At 41.8% G+C, this 15,649-nt stretch overlaps 1 protein-coding gene across 1 annotated transcript in view; it reads left to right on the top strand.

Moving 5' to 3' along the window:
* The window catches only part of Dpy19l4 (dpy-19 like 4), a 48,233-nt gene that overhangs the window by 15,549 nt on the left and 17,035 nt on the right, over positions 1-15,649 (top strand). The window contains exons 8-13 of the mRNA XM_051160261.1: positions 1,919-2,053; positions 4,284-4,415; positions 4,517-4,615; positions 5,273-5,346; positions 11,539-11,697; positions 13,853-13,972. Coding sequence (XP_051016218.1) covers positions 1,919-2,053; positions 4,284-4,415; positions 4,517-4,615; positions 5,273-5,346; positions 11,539-11,697; positions 13,853-13,972 — 719 coding nt within the window. The remainder of the gene's footprint in view (positions 1-1,918; positions 2,054-4,283; positions 4,416-4,516; positions 4,616-5,272; positions 5,347-11,538; positions 11,698-13,852; positions 13,973-15,649) is intronic.

Here is a 15,649-nt window from a genome sequence, read left to right as displayed (position 1 = left end):
TATAAATGGGATAAAGTTTATTTAAAAATGTTTTAAGGGCTGGTGAGATGGCTCAGTGGTGAAGAGCACTGTCTGCTTTTCTAAAGGACGTGAGTTCAATTCCCAGCACCCACATGGCAGCTGACAACTGTCTGTAACTCCAGTTCCAGGGACTCTGACACTTTCAGACCAATGCACATACAATAAAATAAAAATAAAATAAAAAATGTTTTAAAATATGCAAGAATGTAGCTTGGCATGGTAGCCCATACCTCTAATCCCAGCGCTTGGGAACGTAGGAGCTCAAGGATGTTCTTAGCTACATGATGAGTTTCAAACCCAGCCCTGCCAAGAAAAATAAAACAAAAATAATCCCCCTCAAAGTAGAAGTAAGCCTAGATGGATATGAAGGTGCACACTTATAGAGCCAGCACACAGACAGCTGAAGCAGCGAGACTGCCACAAGTTCAAGACCAGCCTAGGCTCCAGACACTAAGCCAGGCTGTCTGTACAGCACGGCTCTGCTCAGAGGCTCTGTAAGCCTAACAGCCTGAGTGTGATTCCCTCCGACCCGCATAATAGAGAGAGAACTGGTTTCTACAGCTTACAGTCTCAGGGATCACAATGGGATCAGATAACCTGCAATACACCACAGAGTTGTCCTTTGGCCTCTGCATGTGTGCCCCGCCCCCAAATTATATACAATAACAAAACATTTAAATATGTTTTACTTTAAAAGTTAACTTTTTTATGCAGCAGTTTGTTTTAGTTCAAAGTAAATATCGTAAAATCAGCTTTGTCAGTTCATTTTTGTACATGAAGAACTCATATTTAGCTGGGCGTGGTGATGCACACCTTTAATCCCAGCAATTGGGAGGTAGAGGCAGGTGGATCTCTGTGAGTTCGAGGTCAGCCTGGTCTGCAAAGTGAGTCCAGTACAGTCAAGGCTACACAGAGGAACCCTGTCTTGAAAACAAACAAACAAAAACCCCTCATATTTAAAACTAAACAGACCTGGGGTGCAGTTGCTGCTCCATGGTAGATTTCTTGCCCAGCAAGTCTGAGGTGCTTCACTAGAAGAAAACCCTGAGTTATGGGAAATAGCCATTACAGATCTGAAATGTGTTCATGTTGTTTTACATGAAAATGAGACATTCAAGGTATAAAAAGTCAGCAATTAAGTTTGCAGTTCTCAGGGTGCGCCTTCATAAAGGAGAAGGAATGGGATGTTCAAAGACACGGCTCGGGCTGGCCTTGGGTCCTCTGCTCTAGTTCCGAGAACGGAGATCAGGGACGCGCGCCCCTAGGTACGGCTCTTTTTCAGTATGAAGTAGAGAAATAGTGTCCAGTTTTTGCATGGTTGATATGGATAGCACTGGAGGAAAATAGGCCAAACTTCATTAAGAGGAAAGCCTCGCGTGGCCATCCAGACTCGTGATAGTTTTTAGTAAAATAAAATTAACATGGATGAAAAATAAAATACTGTTTTAGGACAAAGGAAACTTCCATATTAACAAAAGCTTGCTAACCACTCTAATATTAAGCACCAGTTTTTTTAGTTTTTGCTTCCTCTCTTGACATGGAAAAAAAATTATGCTTGAGCCCCACCCGCTTTTGTCCTGCCCCTTTGCACTATAATATGGAAAGACTGGTACTGCTTTGTTAAGATCCTGCTGGGTTTGTGATACTTTTGTTTTGTTTTGTTTTGTTAAAGCAGGCACTCTCTACATGGCCCTGGCTGTCCTAGAACTTGCCTTGTAGACCAGGCTGGCCTTGAATTCATAGATATCCACCTGCCTCTACTTCCCAAGTGCTGGGATTAAGACATGCACCACCACCCCTGGCTGGTCTTGTGATTTTAAAAATAGCTTAAAGTCCTGTAGCTCTTGGGTTTTTACAGTAGTGAAGTCACTGATGTCAGTGGTGTCTTCTTCTCTAGAGGCTTTGCTACTTGGTGATGAGTGCCTCGACGTACACTTTCATGATGATGTGGGAGTACAGCCACTACATCCTGTTTCTTCAGGCAGTCTCTCTGCTGCTGCTGGATGTCTTCTCCGTGGGGCTCAGTGATAAGGTAGTGTGACGCTTAAATGAGGGCTTTAAATGCACGACCGATGCTTACAGTGTTGTCTCTCAAAACCTCCGTTCTGCCTCTCCGTCTCTTATCCTCAACTGTTCAGAACTCTGAAGAACATCAAGATTTGACTTATTTGAACAAAGAGAACCTAACATAAAGATTAAATAACCAAGACTGTGCATGTAGTTCACTGGGAGAACACTTTGCTTAATATGCGAAGGCTCTGTTTGCTTTCTAACAATAAATTTCACAACTTATTCACTCTCCAAAACAATGGTTAATCAAGAATAAAGTTGTTGTCTTAATAACTGACTAGCTGAGGGAGGAACAGGAGGATACAAATGAGGGGATAACAATTGAGTTGTAATCTAAATAAATTAATTAAATAAAAAATATATTAAAAAATTGACTAGCTGTAAGGATAATGATAAAAGGGGTATTGAGGAAGTAGCAGCTGCTGGGAGCAGGGGGCAGGAGCTGCGTGCTCACGTGTTGGAAAGGAACGCCTGCCTTCTCAGCCTCAGTAGGAAGGAGCTGTTCTGTGCGGTCAAGAACTGACAGTCTTTAGGTAACATGTGTGACAGAAGTAAGAGCGAGCCTTTCCCTCTTGAGCGTCACACTTTTCCTGAAGCCTTTCTTAACATCAGAGCTTTATCTTGAAAAGAGAAGTGTAGACAGAAGGAAAAGTGGGCTGTGATGCTGAGAGTTACTCTGTAGCTGTGCACACTTGTGTGGAATTAGCCAAGTCAAGAATTGAACATTACCTGTTAAACTCTCTCCCAGGCATACGTTAGCATTCTCCAAGGATATCATGACTTGTTATAGTAAGATCACTCTTTGAGGTTTATTTTTTAATTGTGTGTGTGTGTGTGTGTGTCCGCGCGCGCACACTTGTGAGGTGTACGTGTGTGGCCCAGAAGAGGGCGTTAGATCTCCTGGAGCTGGAGTTAGAGCTGTTGGATAGTGGAACTGGGAATTGAACTTAGTTCTCTGCAAGAGCTGTAGCCACTGCTAATCACTTAGGCATTTCTCTAGCCCCCTTATTCTTTCTGTGTCTTACATTTTTTTAAAAACTTAACATTTTTTGGTTGTGTGTGTGAATATAAGTTTTACCTGCATATCAGTGTACCACATACATGCAATGCTCTTGGAGGCCAGAAGAGGGCACTGCATCCCTTGGAACTAGAGTTACAGACAGTTACAGCCTTCTAAGATCTGTACCACACCTCCACAGATCTGACTCAATAACAGAAAGACTAACAAAAATTACAGTATGGCGTTAAAGAAGGTTCTTTAGCTTTCACTTAAGATTTTTCTAGCTCTTTTCTTTGTTTCTATAGAATGCTAAGAAGAAAGTGGTAAATTCATTATATGCCATGATGGTAAAAGTACAGATTGAACATTTCCTAGCACTGTCCTAAACTATCGTGGAGCACTTACTTATAAGTATTATTTATTTATTTATTTATTTATTGGTTTTTCAAGACAGGGTTTCTCTGTGTAGCCTTGACTGCCCTAGACTCGCTTTGTAGACCAGGCTGGACTCCAACTCACAGCGATCTGCCTGCTTCTGCTTCCCTTACTGCTGGGATTAAAGGCGTGCGCCACCACACCCAGCTATATTATTATTTTTAAAATTAATTTTATTTAGGGCTAGAGCGATGGCTCAGGAGTTAAGAGTAGTGCCTGCCCTTCCAGAGGTCCCAAGTTCAATTCCCAGCACCCACATGGCAGCTCACAACTGTCAGTAACTCCTGTTCCAGGAGGTCTGACACCCTTACATAGACATACATGTAGTCAGAACACCAAGGTACATAAAATAATTTAAAAGGGGGGGGGGAGCTGGAGAGATGGCTTAGCAGTTAAGAGAACTAACTGCTTTTTCAAAGGACCCTAGTTCAGTTCCCAGCAACCACAAAGCAGCTCACAACTGTCTGTAACTCTAAGATCTGACACCCTCACACAGAAATACATGTAGGAAAAACACCAATGCACATAAAATTAAAATAAATAATTTTTTTTAAAGTTTTGCTCTCAGCCGGGTGTGGTGGCGCATGCCTTTAATTCTAGCACTCAGGAGGCAGAGGCAAGCGGATCTCTGTGGGTTTGAGGCCAGCCTCGGCTACAAAGCAAGTCCAGGGCAGCCAAGGCTGACACAGAGAAACCCTGTTTCGAAAAACAAAAAAACAAACAAAAGTTTTATTCTCATTTATTTTTGTTCCAACAGGTTTATGAAGTATATAAGATCTACATATTTTCTCTCTTCCTTGGGTATTTGCTACAGTTTGAGAATCCAGCTTTATTGGTGTCTCCTTTATTAAGTTTAGTAGGAGCATTTATGCTTGTTAAGTGCCTTCAGGTAATCAATGTTGCCTTCTTTAGAAAGTAGTCATATTATTTTAAATCATTAATTTATATCTTGCTTCTTTGTTCATGTGATTTTGGTTTTTTCCTTTGTAGCTGAATGGAAAAAAAGGAACTTTTGTGGCTAAAGTAATCAAAGTGTTTGAATTTTATTTGTTATGTACTCTGCCAGTGACCTTGAATTTTATAATGAAGGTAAGTAACTCTTGAGACTCATGTCCAGATCTGCTTGAGTAGAAAAATATATTATGGCAGCTGCAGTGAGAACGATGAGCTAACAAAGGAGAAGAGCGTAGAGAAAGTTACCCTCAGCCGGGCGTGGTGGCACATACCTTTTACCCCAGGACTTGGGAGGTAGAGGCAGGTGGATCGCTGTGAGTTTGAGGCCAGCCTGGTCTACAAAGCAAGACCAGGACAGCCAGGGCTACACAGAGCAACCTTGTGTTGAAAAACAAAACAAAAAAAAAAGAGAGAAAGTTACCCTCAACGACACGGTGAGTTCGAGGCTAGCCTCCCCTACATAAGACCGTGTCAAAAACCAAATACACCAACAAAAATGTCTTCAGGAGCCGGGGTTTTTTCAGTCAGCTGTCCTAGGTTGAAAATTTCATATTCTCAAAATATCATTGTATTTTTATTCCTAAACATACAGTAACTTTATTCATATTGCACACCGTGTTATTTTACTCACTATTCTTTTCATCTGTCTGTGTCTTCCATCATTAGCAATTGGAAGTGAGCATACTTTAAAAGCAAGGCATAGGGAGCATTTTGGTGTTTACATAATGTTTCCTCTTCTGTGAGAATGATATCTCATAACTTGGCCATGGTGCCTGATTCTCTCTCTTCTAGATGTTTGTCCCGCACAAGGAAAATGAGCATGTGATGAAATTTCTTGAAATAAAATTTGGACCAAATGTTACTAAGTAAGTTTCACATTTACAAGTTCACCTCATCTGTTAACACGCAGAAAATAAAAGAAAACACTTGATGAAGGGAGTGTGCATCTGGTTACATGCACTTAGTTTTTATCCCAGCACTTGGAAGGCAGAGGCAGGTGTATCTCTGTGAGTTCGAGGCCAGCCTGGTCTACAGAACCTGTTCTACACAGTGAAACCCTGTCTCAGAAAAAGAAAAAGAAAAAAAAGAATGAAAGAAAATCGTTTTGGCTATTATATAGAAGGTACATTTTTGGTTTTGTGGCATTGAGTATTGTTTAAAGAGCCTTGTGAATTACAGGCGGTGTCCCACCACACAACTGTAACCCTGGCATCATAGAATAAAGGCATTGATATTGGAGTGATGGGTGGAGGTGGCGGAGTACGGCATAGCTACGATTGTAGAGTGCTTGACTGATATCTACAGGGTCCGAGTTCTAAACCCAGCACTGCAGGAAAAAACACAGGGGTAGCACACTTGGGACTGCAATTTGAATACCTTGCACAACAGTATAAATAAATAAATTTCTAGTCTCCTAAAAAGAAAATATACTCTAGCCTTTAACAGCATTAATTATTTATTGTCGTATGTATCTGTGTGAGTAGCATCTGTTTGCCACAGCACACATGCAGAGACAGCAGAGAGCAGGTTTTGGGAGTTAGTTCTTTTCTTCCAACATGGGCTCCAGGGATCTGACTGTGGTTGTCACACTTGTGCAAGGTGTGCTTTTACCTGTGAGTCATCTCACCAGCCTCATAGTGTTGCTTTAAACATGTGTTTATGTTATTTATTTGTTTGTTGGTTGGTTTTTGGAGACAGGGTTTTTCTGTGCAGCCCTGGCTGGCCTGGAACTCATAGAGATACACCTACCTCTGCCTCCCTCCTAGGCGCTGGGATTAAGGTGTCACTGCCACGTGGCTATATTTCCTTTTTATTTATGTGTGTTATGTGTGTGCAGGCATGTGTGTGTGCAGGCATGTGTGTGTGCAGGCATGTGTGTGTGTAGGCATGTGTGTGTGTAGGCATGTGTGTGTGCAGGCATGTGTGTGTGCAGGCATGTGTGTGTGCAGGCATGTGTGTGTGCAGGCATGTGTGTGTGCAGGCATGTGTGTGTGCAGGTGAATGAAGAGACTAGATTTCTTGGAGCTGGAGTTTCAGGTGGTTGTGAGCCACCTGATGTGGGAGCTGAAAGCTGAACTTAGGTCTGTTGCAAGAGCCGCAGGTACTGTTAAAGTCTGTCAAAGTACTTTTAAGGCTTTTTCCTCTGGTGAAGATTAATGGCTCGGTTTAAAGGTAGAATAAGCAAAGACTTAAAGTGGGTGCTGCGGATGTAGCTAAGGGGTAGAATGCTGACCTAGAATGTACATAGCCCTAGGTTTGATCTCCAAATAAAACAGCCAATAACCACTATACCAACACTGTGGTTACCTTTAAAAAGGACAGCAGGTGCTGGGTGTGGTGGCGCACACCTTTAATCCCAGCACTCAGGAGACAGAGGCAGGAGGATCGCTGTGAGTTTGGGGCCAACCTAGTCTACAAAGTGAGTCCAGGACAGCCAAGGCTACACAGAGAAACCCAATCTAATTTAAAAGGGGGGGGCAGGGAGTGACAGCAGGCTTGGAGTGTAGCTCAGTAATCAAGCATTTGCCCTAAATGTGACAGGCCCTGTATTTATCTTCAGCTGCCAAACAGGAGGGAAAGAGAAGGGCTGAGGACAGGCAGGAAGGCGTTTGTCTCATGTTGGGTTTATACAATATTTATAGTATAATAATTAGACTAAAAGCCAGCCGGGTTTTGATTTTTGTTTTTTTGTTTTTTTAGAGATTTTATTTATGTATAGTGTTTTGCCTACATGTACACTTGCACGCCAGAAGAGAGCACCAGATCTCATTTTAGTTGTTTGTGAGCAACCATGTAGTTTCTGCGAGTTGAACTCAGGATCTGTGGGAGAAGAGCCAGTGCTCTTAACCTCTGAGCCATCTCTCCAGCCCTGATGTTGTTGGTTTTTGTTTGTTTGTTTGTTTGTTTGTTTTCCAAGACAGGGTTTCTCCATGTAACAGCTCTGGCTGTCCTGGAACTCCCTCTGTAGACCAGGCTGGTGGATCTCACAGAGATCTGCCTGCCTCTGCCTGCCGAGTGCTGGGATTAAAGGCGTGCGCCACCACCGCCCCGCTCCTGATGTTGTTTTTAATTAAAAAGTAATGTTGTATTTCTAGTTGTTTTTGTTTTGCTTTATGGAACAGCATGAAAAGAAATGACTTAATGTACTGATAGTGTCTGGTAGAGCAGATGAGATTTGCTTACACGTGTCTCAAGCTCTGAGAAAGGGTGGAACCTTTTGCTCACTTACATGATTATATAGGAATGTAGGTTGAGTTTTTTGTTGTGATATAGCATTTAGCAAATGAAATGTTTGATGTATATATTCATTCACTACAGTAAAGGATGCTTTATAGGCCTGGTACATAAGCAGTAAAGGCTGGGGCAGACCTCTGTAAGGGACGTCTTTTTCCATGGCTTTACTTCTAACCCAGAGCGCATGCTACAGTCTTCTACGGTTGACAACTGTTTTGAGCCAATGTTTATTAGTTGATATTTATATATTACCCTGTAGTAAACATGCCAAGTATTAGATTTGCTTTATAGGGTTAATACACTAAAAGTTTTAAGGTTAAGACATAGTCTTTTCTCTCAAAACCATGGCCTGTTTTGTTTTGTCTCCCTGTTACTGTAGCTTGTACCCAGGGTCTCATATGCTTGGCAGGCTCAGTAGCTCTGAGCTGCATTCCTAGCCGATTTGTTTTATACAACAGTCAATGGTATAGGTGCTATAAATAGCAAGTTTATGCCTTTAATGCCAGCACTTAGAAGGCAGAGGCAGGTGGATTGCTGTGAGCTCGAGGCCATCCTGGTCTACAAAGTAAGTCTAGGACAGCCAAGGCTACACAGAGAAACCCTGTCTCAAAAAACAAAACAAAATGAAAACTAGAAAGTTTATGCTTAGATGTGCTAGCTACATGTTGGGATTTGGAATTCACCAGAATTTCAGGAAATTCTTCTCTAGAAACAGTGTTCTAAGAACCACCAAAGACACACGACTGAACGGTTAGCAACACTTGGTGCTCTTCCTGAAGATCTGGGTATGATTGGTCCTTAGTACCTACATGGTGGCTCACAGCCATATGTGACTCCAGTGTCAGTGCATCTGATATACTTTTCTGGCTTCCTCCAGCACCAGCCACAAATGTGGTAAATATACATACATGCAGATAAAACACACAGAAAATAATAATAGGGTAGTCTTAATTAAAACAATTAAATTAATAATGTTTTTGTTGTTTGTTTAAAATAAGAAGCAGGGCAGTGGTGGTGCACATCTTTAATCCCAGCACTGGAAAGGCAGAGGCAGATGAATTTTTGAGTTTGAGACCATCCTTGTTTACAGAGCAAGTTCCAGGACACCCAGGGCTACACAGAGAAAGCCTATCTTGAAAAATAAACAAACAAAACAATAACAACAAAAAGAACCACCAAAAACCTAGATGCATAAGAAACTAGTCCAAGCACTTGGGAGATAAAAGAAGTCATTTCAGTCTGAGGTTGCAGGTGTATACAGCCTTGGGTTCAGTCCCTGCACCACGTAAACTGAGCATAGTAGCACATGCCTGTAATCCTGATTCTTGGTAAGGGAAACAGGAGGGTCAGAAGTTCATCTTCAGCTACATAGTGAATTGGTGTTTATGCCGCCTTGAGATACATGAAGTCTTGTCTTAAACAGTAATAACAACAACAACAACAACAATAATAATAATAATAATAATAATATGATAATACTACCACCTTGCCTTAAAATAATAATAACAACAACAGCAGTAATAGAATCCGTGACCCCTATGTAATGTATTTTGGTTCCATCGACTTTAATACTGAGATACTATTATTTATCATGTTGTTGAGCTTTAGCTTATTTTTTTTAATGCGGTCATTTTTGAAATAGATACTTTTATTCTACCCTTGAGCAATTTTTTTCTTTTTATTTTTTTTTTCCGGTTTTTCGAGACGGAGTTTCTCTATATAGCCTTGGCTGTGCTGGACTCGCTTTGTAGACCAGGCAGGCCTCAAACTCTGCTTCGTGAGTGCTGGGATTAAAGGCATGCACCACCACTGCCCGGCTACCTTTGAGCACTTTTAAAATTTTGGTTTTTTACATGGAAGAGTGTTTGCCTTCTTGTATGATGTACACCACATGTGTGCAAGTGCCCTTGAAGGCTAGAAGGCAGCACTGGATCCCCACCACCACCACCTGGGCTGTTAATTGCTGAGCCATCTCTTCAAGTGTCTCATGAGCATTTCTGAACATCACTCCATAGGAGTGCTTGCCTCGTGCGCATGAGGGCTTAACCCTCAGCTCAGCAACTACAAAAAGATGTTTGCATCTGGCTTTACAAGTGGTCACATTTTCAGTGTCTTAGACACTCTACAAAATGTCTATGTTGGCAGTAAAAAGGAGTAGTAGGCTTAATTTTGCTTACAGTTTCATAGACTTAAGAATTTTTTATTTGGGGCTGGAGAGATGGCTCAGCAGTTAAGAACACTGTCTTCCGGAGGTCCTGAGTTCAATTCTCAGCAACCACACAGTGGCTCACAACCATCTGTAATGAGATCTGGTGCCCTCGTCTAGTGTACAGACAGAACACTGTATATGTAATTTTAAAAATCTTTTTAAAAAAGATTTACTTACTTATTTTTATTTTATGTGCATGCTGTATTGCCTGTATTGTCTGTGAACCACTTGCATGCCTGATGCCTGGAGACAATAAGAGGATTTGGAGCTCCTGGAGCTGGAGTTAGAGCTGGCTCTCATCCATCATGGGACTTGAACCTGCATCCTGTAGGTTCAAGCAGCCAGTGTTCTTAATCACTGAGCCACGACTCCAGCTCTGAGGTTTTTTGTTTGTTTTATTTTTTGAGACAGGGTCTCTGTAGCCCTGGCTGTCCTGCACTCAATTTTTAGAATAAGCTGGCCTTGAATTCAACAGTAATTCACCTGCCTCTGCCTCCCAAAGTGCTGGGTTTAAAGGCGTGTGCCACCATGCCCGGATCAGCTCTAAGTTCTTTAGGAAATTTTAACAAATGTGTGTGTGTGTGTGTTTGTGTGTGTGTGCGCACACGCACATGTGCGCATGTGTGCAAGAGAGAATACCATGGCATATATGAGGAGGTCAGAAGTCAAATTAGTTTTCTTTCACCATGGCTTTAAACTCAGGTTTTCAGTATTGACAACTAGTGCCTTTATCCCCCAACCTGTCTTTTTTTTTTTTTTTTTTTTTTTAAGATTTTATGTATATGAATGCTCTGTTTCTCATGCACACAGAATAGGGAATCAGATTCCATTGTAGATGCTTGTGAGCCACCATATGGTTGCTGGGAATTGAACTCCGGACCTCTGGAGGAGCAGCCAATGCTCCTAACCACTGAGTCATCTCTCCAGCCTCTTTTTTTAATTTATTTTTTTCACCAAGCTGTCTTACTGGCCTCAGTTTTATGACTGTGGTCATTGGTCAGTGTTTCTGATCCACGGAGACTAGCATATGATGGAAGAGTCTAGAAGCAGAGAGAGAAGACAGGGAAAGGGACATCCATCCATGGCCTACTCTCTCCTAAGGTTCTTACTGTGTGGCAGTAATGCCACCAGATTATGAATCCATCAAGCCCGTGCCCCAGGCAGTTCCTCTAGTCTCCACCCCAGAATACTGCTGTTGGCAATGAAGCGTTCCAGGCACAGCCTTTCTGGAGGAACTAGATTCCCCCACTGTAACTCTGGCAAGACAAGCAGCAGCATTGCATTGGTGAGCAGTTTAGGTGACGGCACAGGCTTCATTGTAGCCTACGTTCTGCTCCACTCATAGTATAGCTTCTCATGCTGTCATGAATGAGTGGCCTTAGAAATTGTGTTTTAATCCCAGCACTTGGGAGGCAGAGGCCAGTGGATCACTGTGAGTAAGAGACCAGTCTGGTCTACAGAGTGAGTCTAGGACAGCCCAGACTACAAGAGAAACCCTGCCTCCAAAAAAAAAAATGTGTTTTATCTTCATGTTTACTAAGATTTTAAAGATTCCTTTATGTTCAGTAGTTTAAAGCACATGTGATTTCAATACCATACATTTTGTCTCGTGCAGGAACTTTACACTGAACTGGCTCCTTTGTCAAGAGTCTCTCCAGCCGCCGTCGCGGGATTTTTTTTTGCGGCTGACACAATCTTCCCTATTACCATTCTATATTTTAGTGTCAACCACTTGTCTTCTGTCTATGACACAAGTTATTTTTAGAAGAATGAGGTAAGTGCTTATAACAGTCAGTTGTATTATATAATTAATGTATTTTAAAGATATAAAGTATTTTGGGGGATGGAGAGATAGCTCAGAGGTTAGGAGCACTGGCTGCTTTTCCAAAGGTCCTGAGTTCAATTCCCAGCAACCACATGGTGGCTCACAACCATCTATAATAAGATCTGGTGCCGTCTTCTAGGTGTGGCCACACATGCGGGTAGAACACTATATAAATAATAAGTAAATCTTTAAAAGGCGGGGAGGGAGGGAGAGAGAGAGAGAGAGAGAGAGAAATTATTTTAAGTATGCTTTACCACTAAGGTGTACCCAGATCTTTTCTTTTTTTAAGAGACAGGGTTTGGGGCCCGGGTGCAGTGCTATGGTAGAACACTGAACTAGCGTGCAGGAGTGGGGAAAGGAAGGAAAGAGAGAGATTTTGTTGGGCTGCCCCAAATGACCTAGAACTCATATTCTCATGCGTCCAGATCATTACTGCAGGTATGTGCCACCCCACATCTTTCCAATACTGCGTTTACTTTAGAGCATCGAATTCTGTTCTTTGTTTATTGGTCATTATAAATTAATCAGGAAAGCAAATGTTTAACTTTGTACATCTGAGTATGGATATGTAGGTAATTAAGCTTTGCAGACTTGTTTACTAATTTACTAAAATTTTTACTTAATTAAGAATAATATATTGGGGCCAGAGAAATGGTTCAGAGGTTAAGAGCACTGGCTACTCTTCCAGAGGTCCTGAGTTTAGTTCCCAGCAACCACATGGTGGCTCACAACCATCTATAATGAGATCTGATGCCCTTTTCTGGTGTGTAGGTATACATGCAGGAAAAAATACTGTATATATAATAAATCTTTTTAAAAAAAGAATAATATATTGCCTGGGTGTGGTTGGCATATGCCTTGAATCTCAGCTTTTCGAAGGCTAAGGTGGGCTGATCTCTTTTGAGGCCAAACTGATCGACACAGCATGTTCTAGGATAGCCAGAGCTACATAGAAAAACTCTGACTCTCTGAGGTGGAGTGTGGATGTGTGTGTGTGTGTGTGTGTGTGTGTGTGTGTAATTTAATTGAAATGAAGCTGGTAGTGTAATCTGAAATTACTGTAAATGTTTCTGAGTATGATGGGGCGTGCCTATAATCCAAGCACTCAGGAGGCTGAGCTAAGAAAATTATGAGTTCAGAGGCAGTGTAAGCCACATAGTCAGACCCTGCCTCGGCGGGGGTGGGGGTGCGGTGGGAAGAGAGAAACAAAAGCAAAAATAATAACAAAATAAAAATCCCTATGAACGTAATTGCTTTAAATATGTTTATTATGCTACAGAGGTGGGAACTGGTGCTTGTAGTACACCTGTAATTCCAGCACTTGAGAGGTGAAGACAGGATCCTGAGTTCAAGGCCAGCCTTGGGTACATAGCAAGTTCAAAGCTAGTCTGGCTACATGAAACCCCATATGTATTTGAAAAACCAAATATAAATACATACAAGAAATACTAGCAGTTACTTCCCAGTCAGTTGACCTACTTTGTACAGTGCGTGCTCTCTTATAGGCTGACAATACACACAGCACTTATGTAATGTATAACAACCTATGCTTGGTGATCCCTAGCACTAAATAAAAGAAAAAAGTAACTTGAGCCGGGCATGATGGCGTATGCCTTTAATCCCAACACTTGGGAGGCAGAGGCAGGTGGATCTCTGTGAGTTCAAGGCCAGCCTGGTCTACAAAGCAAGTACAGGACAGCCAAGATAACACAAACACTGTCTCAGAAAACAAAACAAACAAAAACTTGAAGCCAGGTGTGGTTGCTTACACCTGTAATCTCAGTTCTGTAGACTACAGCAAAAGGACGGCCTGGAGTAGAGCAAGCCCAGCTACAGAGTGTGTTCTAGGCCAGCCTGAGCTGGCGGTGAGTGAAGCCCTGTGTCCAGACAACATCAAGAACCAACAAAACAAAAAGGAAGATGGTTAATTAGAGCTTCTTATCTTCATACTTTAAGTATATTGATTGCCATTGCTAGGTCAGGTATAACTGATCTCAGAAAAGGAGAGGAAATTCAGTTTTAGGTATAGCCTTCATGATGAGGATGCATCCTTGCCTTTTCATGTATTTTTTCCAAACTATTAAAAACATGTTTTTTAATATAGTGGTAAATCCCAGAAAGAAGCTGCAACTCTTGAAGATGGAAGAATTGGAGAAAGGCCAGAAGTAATTTATCATGTAATCCATAGTCTTGTACTGGGTTCTTTTGCGATGCTTATGGAAGGGTACGTGCACTTGTTTGATCAGTTTGTTGTGATAAAACTTGTCTTTTCTACTGATAGCTAGCAAGTACATTTAAAACGGTTTGGAAGACTATTTAAGAAAGTATAAGCTTTTTAGGATGCCATGGCCTTTAATCCCATTCCCTGCGAAGCAGAGGCAGGTGGATCTTCAGGTTCAAGAGGGAGTTCCAGGACATCCAGGGCTACAAGAGAAACCCTGTCTTGAAAAACAAAACAAAACAAAACAAACAAACAAAAACATTTTAGGAGCTAGAGAAATATGGCTTATTGGCTAAGAGCACTTGCTGCTCTTGCAGAAGCCCTGAGTTTAGTTCCCAGCACCTACCTAAATCAGGTCTTTAAAAGCCATCTGAAAAACTCCAGTTTCAGAGGCTCCAACACTTTCTGCTGGCCTGTTCTGGCACATACATACACTCAAGCAAAACATTCATGCATGGTAAGTAAATAAATCAAGGTCTAATTTTTAAAAATACAAACTTTTAAGATGTGTCATTTAAACATTTTTAAAATATAGCAAACTGATATTTAATTATTCATTTATTTATTAAAACAAACACTGTCAATGTCTTCTAAGATTTATGCATCGTGCTAAATACTCAAAGTACAGTGGTAAGTATCCTGAACGCAAGTTTCTACCTTATGTAACCGTTGACCTAATGGAGCCAACAGATGTTAATTATACAGAACTAATGTTATAACTTGGAGTTGAAGGAACAGTAAATGCTCTGTGAGAACATTTGAAGTCAGGACATGTCTTGAAAAGATGCTTGAGTGGGGCCTGAGTGGTAAGAATGGACTGTGAACAGGAGAGGAAGAGTTCCCAGCAGAGGGACTCACCCTGCTGAGCTTGGTAAGGAGCTGTGGTGAATACAGTGGCCCGCAGTGGTCTTACAGTACACTGGAGCTGGGGTGGGGTGAAGTGGGAATGGGGTTCTTTTGGTTTTATCCTGACCTTTTTTATTGCTTTTAACTGCAAATTAACCCTTTATACTCTGAAGTATGGGGCAAGGCAGAATGTTTACATTTCATTTCTTTGTCATTGCTCTGTTATTGTATGTTTTAAATTTGCCAAGGCAGTTGTGACTTCACATCAGTGTAGTAAGATGCTCACTGTTGTGTTGCTGAGCTTCACAGGTGTGGCTGTTCACACTCACACTTCACAGGTGTGGCTGCTCACACTCACACTGTGAGACCTCCCCAGGGCTCACTGTCCTGTGTGCAGGCTGCTGTTGACCAAGACACCAGTATGTGCCATGCTGCTGTTAATAGTCAGTGAGTTATGTCACAGTTACACAAGAGGCAAAGGCAGGTGGCTCCCTGTGAGTTCAAGGTCTACATACCAGGTTCTAGACCAGCCAGTGCTGCATAGAGAGACATCGCTCCCAGTAACAAAACAGAAACAACGGCCACCCTAATTATTTGTAAGTCTCTTATCCTGCTTCTACATAAAATCATGTCAACTTATTAATAAACTTTATGAAAATATATTCATTGAACCAGAAGGGTTTTGTTGTTGGCTATTTTTTTTTTTTTGTCTTGAAACAATGTCTTGCCGGGCGTGGTGGCGCACGCCTTTAATCCCAGCACTCGGGAGGCAGAGGCAGGCGGATCGCTGTGAATTCAAGGCCAGCCTGGTCTACAAAGTGAGTCCAGGATGAC

Source organism: Acomys russatus, chromosome 2 (assembly GCF_903995435.1).
Source record: "Acomys russatus chromosome 2, mAcoRus1.1, whole genome shotgun sequence".
NCBI classification, from domain to species: Eukaryota; Metazoa; Chordata; class Mammalia; order Rodentia; family Muridae; genus Acomys; species Acomys russatus.
Note: the sequence above shows the minus strand (reverse complement) of the source record. Positions and strands in the feature narration are given on the sequence as shown.